Raw genomic sequence first — 5,952 nt, forward strand, 5'->3', positions numbered from 1 at the left:
CGTGCCCCCCTATTTGAGTAACACTGGGATAGACCAAGGCAAACCAACAAGAAATGGTTCATGGCAATAGCCTAGTGTATATTGTTGAAAAGTAAAATATGTGCAGATTCTCAAAGATATTTCACTTTTTATACATTTTAATTCTTTTGGTGCTTGCATGCTTTTGTCATTGTCCTGGTTTTACATTTTGGGTCGTGTCTCTCACCTTGGGTTCAAAGCTAGGCATCAGTGATGAGGCTCCGTCTGCAAGCATCATGCCCCTCCTTTTTCTCCCTCACTGTCTCTTAGCACGCCCTCTCATATACACTCTCTGCTGCTCACACTGAGTGGTGAGAGCACTGGAACATTGAGTACCTTCAGCACATTTTTCACATTCCCCTTTGAGGGTCTCAGCCACTGCCCCCACTACACACACACACACACTCTCTCCAACACCCACACACAACCACAAATGTTTCTCACCAGTGGGCAGTAATATGTATGTTTTGTCTGTACCGCTGGTTGTGGTGCGCGTCATGGCAGTCCAGTGGCAGAGAATAGCATGTCAAAGCTCTGTGTGCGTCAGTGGTCCTGGTAATTGGGGATGCTTTTTGTCAGTGTACCAACCTGCACCTTTCTCTGCCTGCTTTCTTCTCTCCAGCAGCAGCGTGTGTGGTGAGTGGCAGTGGCAAAGATGACGGAGTATAAGCTGGTGGTGGTGGGAGCTGGAGGCGTGGGCAAGAGTGCACTCACCATCCAGCTCATCCAGAACCACTTTGTGGATGAATATGACCCCACCATAGAGGTATGGCTCTCTTCTCTATGTTCTACACATTACTTGTTGTTGTTGTTGTTGTTGTTGTTGTTGTTGTTTTTAGGGTGGGAAGGTATTGAAGCGTTGAGTACATTGTTTTACAAACAGGCTTTACCTGCCCATCACTTTTACACCTAGACTATGTGGTAGAAGCGCATTCATTACTGACACATTTCATACAAATGTCCAGTCCCACAGTCACAGCTGAACAATATTGTGTGGACCATGCCAAGATGACAGCTCGGTCTAAACCAGTGCTGCTAATTATGTTCTGTTACGCCCCCCCTAGGAAGAAGTAAACATTTCACGCCCCCCAACCCTCCGCCGCGACTGTAAATAGTATCATTTGTCTATAAAATTGTTATAAGTACACCTCTGCATAACATTGTGTCCTTATTAACATTAAAGAAAACAAAAAAGAAATATAGATCAACTTACAACAAAGAATAACTTTATTAACATTGATTTTTAGTCTGTAACAGAAAAGACTTAAAATCAATTTGTCTGAATTTTTTTTAAAAATTCAATCCTTATTTAAACTGTAAACATTTTTTGACCATTTGATACGTTTTCGCTGAAAAAACTCAAGCGGCTTATCAGCGTGATTGGGGTGTAATGTCTTTAAGTGACGCCTTAATTTATTTGGCTTCATGCTGTTCGCTGCCAACATTTTTAGACAGTAATCATACCGGTCTTTCCTCGTCTCCCACCTTAGTCACAGTGAAGCCAAGCGCTACATACGCTTCGTCATAATTCCTCATCTTAGCTTTCGGGAGACTTACGTTTGTCTCATTATCTCCGTCTCTCCCGGGGTCACACGCACCCCCCCCCGGCATCGCTCCGTGCCCCCCTATTTGAGTAACACTGGTCTAAACCAACTTAATTTAATTATTTGAAATTCTCCAAATGGTCAGTCTTGGAAGAAAATCTTCATTTTGTCTTAAGAAGAAATATTTGCTTTGGAATTCTTCAATTTTTGTGAAAGTAAGACACTGCAGACATAAGAGAGGGCAGCCATTGAGACCGTTTTTCCTCTCTTTTTCTGCCTCTGTCTCCACTTTCTCCCTCTCTTTCTCACCACGCCCGCTTCTGGCCAGACAATGTCCTTTTTGTGTATTTGCATTCCTGGCTCCTATGCTCTAACAAACAAAGGGACAGCACTCCACATTTTTGTGGCTGTGTGTTGGAAGGCAAAACATTAGCTTTGACACCCTGCACCTCTGAACTCTTCATGTTCATTTGACCTGGAAGTGCAAAGGGAATCAATAATAGATATCAGTTAATGCATGGTCAATCAACATTATAGCCCTGTCTGTGTGTATGCACGTGCTGCTTAGCACTGAGTGACCAAGGGTGTGACATCCTCAGTGTTAATGATGATGGACCCACAGTTCAAATCCCCCCTGGTCATGTTTCATGTGTTTCTCCCTTTTTTGCTGCAGGATTCATACAGGAAACAAGTTGTGATTGATGGGGAGACCTGCCTGCTGGACATCTTGGACACTGCAGGTCAGGAGGAGTACAGCGCCATGAGGGACCAGTACATGAGGACAGGGGAGGGCTTCCTCTGTGTCTTCGCCATCAACAACACCAAGTCCTTTGAGGACATTCACCAGTACAGGTGTGTGTTTCAAGGAAAGATGGAGCGCATATGGCATCACAAATAGTGGAAGTGATATTGAGAATGTTGTGACCTACTGGTGTGCTCTTGTGTAAATGCTGGCCAGGTCATAGACCAGTCAGGGTGGGGTTTATACACCGAACAATGTGATAGTTCCCTTCTGAGCTTCTATGTATTTGTATATACAGTGTGTGTTGCAAGGATTTTCACGAGGTATACAGTGTGTGTTGCAAGGATTTTCACGAGGTCTGGGGGGGGAGAGGGGTGTGGACATGTGCATGCCAGCTCTCTGCAGTAGTGGGGTGATGTCATGCTGTAGCGTTTAACACGGCTAAAGAAAGCTTAGCCCCCAACTGGAGGATTACAGCACGATGCCAGTGAAACTGATCCTGACTCAATTAGAAGAGCAGGGAGAGGTAGTGCTCCCAAGGACAGAGAAGGAGAAAGGCAGGGAGGAGAAGAGATTCAGCTGGAGATGACACAGTTCTCTCTTTGCCACACTATATCTTTCTCATCACATTAGACACCTACTTGCCTGTCTTGCATGTGGCAAGTAAAAGAGGCTGCATATTAACTTTGCCATCTCCTCTACAGTTTGGCAAGGCTTTTGAGTTTATTAATCACACATTTGTTTGGCTAGCTGTCACTGCAGTTCAGCCCTTGTTTGGGCCTGGCTTTAACACAGCTGCTGGCATCACTGTTAAACTGTTGAGCCGCTTGTGAAAGCATGCATGGATCTATGTCTGGCTGTTAGAGCTGCTGAGGAATTTAAAGCTCTGTTGTCTCTTTTACAGGCAAAGGTAGTCTGAGGTGTTTTTGTAAAACTTCTCTACAGTTGCTACATGCTGACACCACTTGGCACCTGCCTATAACTGGGCACCTAGCCAGCAATATTATTCCATAGTCAGGAATGAACCCGGTAGATAAGATTATATCTGCTTTTGGTGTTTACTGGCATTTTTAATACATCTGTTAAACTTGAAATACCTGCCTCAACAGCACACAAGAAGTCCATGGTCTGAACAGTGTAATATGTTGGCTGTGATATCAAGACTCAGCAAGTGTGGCCACATAAGCAGAATTAGGAGTGTTGACTGCAGACTGTAGTGGATGCATGCTGCTCTACTGTGGCTCAGGAAGAAGAAGGGCAGAGCTGATTGATCTGACCTGCCCTCACTGACTTCCTCCCGACTGCCTGGTGTTTGGCGCTGGCTGCTGTAGTGATGAGGTAATGCTGTTTGCTGCCTGCCTGTTGTCCATCCCTCCCCCTCCCCCTCCCTCCCTTCCTCTCCACCTCTCTCCTTCAGCAGTGCAGCACAGCCCAACACCGGCAGAGCTCTGGCTCTTCCTCAGGGTCCTAGAGCTCCCTGGGTGATAGGCTCCCTAGTGATGGAGCTGCTGTTGTTTGTTAAGTAGGGAGGATCCCACACAAGAGAGATGTCAGGCTGACTGCATACATGGTTAAGGAAATAGTGCAAACATGCAAAGTTTTGCAAATAAATGTCATCTGTTGCAGTTTCCATCTTTGTCAATTCACAGAGAACAGATTAAACGTGTAAAGGACTCAGATGATGTTCCCATGGTGCTTGTGGGCAACAAATGTGACCTCCCAGCACGTACAGTGGACACAAGACAAGCCCAGGAACTCGCTCGCTCCTATGGCATCCCATATATCGAGACCTCTGCTAAGACACGACAGGTATGCAGTGACCAAGAAGCGCATACCCACATACTGTAGATGCATTGCCATGGAAGAAAGCTGTTGTGTTTCTCTTTTTCTTGCATTTAAAATATACTTTATCAACTTACACATTTACAATAACTTGAAAAAACATATATTCCCCCTGTCCCTTACACAGCTTCAAAACTCAGATATTAAGCCCCACAGTGCTGCAACACATCGTAGTCGGCAAGTTACAGTGGTATTCTTGTACGGACTCTTAACTTTTACATGTGTACTCATGCACATGAAGAACAGTGAATTTCCCATGGTAAGATGTGGTCTGCGTCGCTGGGAACATTTTATCATGCCGCAGGCAATGACTCATAGCCAGGTTACCTTAGCTTGAGAACAGAGCTACAGTATTTGAAAGGCCTTAGAAGGACTAGTTGTCACACAGCTCCCACTATCTCTGACTCACTGTCACACTTTATGTAGGTACACACAGACTCTCACATTCATCATTAACCCCGCCGAATATCTGTCATTCAAACTAAAGAATTAAGTAATGACTTCTTTTTTGCCATTATGATTTTTTTGATTAACGCCAACTTAAATGAGCAGTGTTGCTATGGTAATGTTGCACAGCCTCTCAATGGTAAGTACAGCTGAGAGGTTTGATGTCATTTATAAGGAGTGCATACACTGTTTAAGTACTCATCCTTCTGTAACTTTTGTGTGTTTTATAGGGAGTAGAAGATGCCTTCTACACGCTGGTTAGGGAGATCAGACAGCATAAGTTGAGGAAGCTGAACCCACCTGACGAGAGTGGTCAGGACTGTATGAGCTGTCGCTGTGTGGTGTCGTGATGCAGGTTGAGAGATTTGTTCTTTTTTTTTTCTTTGACAGCTAGTATACAGAGTAATATGGAAAGTCTTATTTTTTGAAATTCATACAGTGGGGCAAATAAGTATTTGATACACTGCCGATTTTTCAGGTTTTCCCACTTACAGAGAATGGACAGATCTGTAATTTTCATCGTAGGTACACCTCAACTGTGAGAGACAGAATCTACAAAAAATCCAGAAAATCACATTGTTAGATTTTTAAATAATTTATTTCCATTTTATTGCATGAAATAAGTATTTGATCACCTACCAACCATCAAGAATTCTGGCTCTCACAGACCTGTTAGTTTGTCTTTAAGAAGCCCTCCTATCCTCCACTCATTGCCTGTATTAATTACACCTGTTTGAACTCGTTACCTGTATAAAAGACACCTGTCCACACACTCAATCTATCAGACTCCAACTTCTCCACTATGGGCAAGACCAAAGTGCTGTCTAAGGACACTAGGGACAAGATTGTACAATTGGACAATAGGCAAACAGCTTTGTGAGAAGGCAACAACTGTTGGCGCAATTGTTAGAAAATGGAAGAAATTCAAGATGACTGTCAATCTCTATCGGACTGGGGCTCCATGGAAGATCTCACCTCGTGGAGTATCAATGATCCTGAGAAAGGTGAGGGATCAGCCTAGAACTACACGGGAGGACCTGGTCAATGACCTGAAGAGAGCTGGGACCGCAATCTGAACGGTTACCATTAGTAACACACGACACCGTCATGGCTTAAAATCCTGCAGCGCACGCAAAGTCCCTCTGCTCAAGCCAGCACATTTCCAGGCCTGTCTGAAGTTTGCCAAAGACCATCTGGATGATCCAGAGGAGGCATGGGAGAAGGTCATGTGGTCAGATGAGACCAAAATAGAACATTTTGGTATAAACTCCACTCGCTGTGTTTGGAGGAAAAGAAGGATGAGTACAATCCCAAGAACACCATCCCAACCGTGAAGCATGGGGGTGGAAACATCATGCT

At 44.4% G+C, this 5,952-nt stretch overlaps 1 protein-coding gene across 2 annotated transcripts in view; it reads left to right on the forward strand.

Moving 5' to 3' along the window:
* hrasa (HRas proto-oncogene, GTPase a) overlaps positions 1 to 5,952 on the forward strand; it is a 19,728-nt gene that overhangs the window by 12,313 nt on the left and 1,463 nt on the right. Inside the window, exons 2-5 of one of the 2 annotated variants that reach the window (XM_020618574.1) lie at positions 644 to 784; positions 2,236 to 2,414; positions 3,954 to 4,113; positions 4,824 to 4,948. In XM_020618574.1, coding sequence (XP_020474230.1) covers positions 674 to 784; positions 2,236 to 2,414; positions 3,954 to 4,113; positions 4,824 to 4,943 — 570 coding nt within the window. In that variant the 5' untranslated portion in view covers positions 644 to 673 and the 3' untranslated portion in view covers positions 4,944 to 4,948. Of the gene's footprint in view, positions 1 to 640; positions 785 to 2,235; positions 2,415 to 3,953; positions 4,114 to 4,823; positions 4,949 to 5,952 lie in introns of both variants that reach the window. The other variant, XM_020618573.1, reaches the window with a different exon arrangement.

This window comes from Monopterus albus, unplaced genomic scaffold, assembly GCF_001952655.1.
Source record: "Monopterus albus unplaced genomic scaffold, M_albus_1.0 scaffold207.1, whole genome shotgun sequence".
Lineage (NCBI taxonomy): Eukaryota > Metazoa > Chordata > Actinopteri > Synbranchiformes > Synbranchidae > Monopterus > Monopterus albus.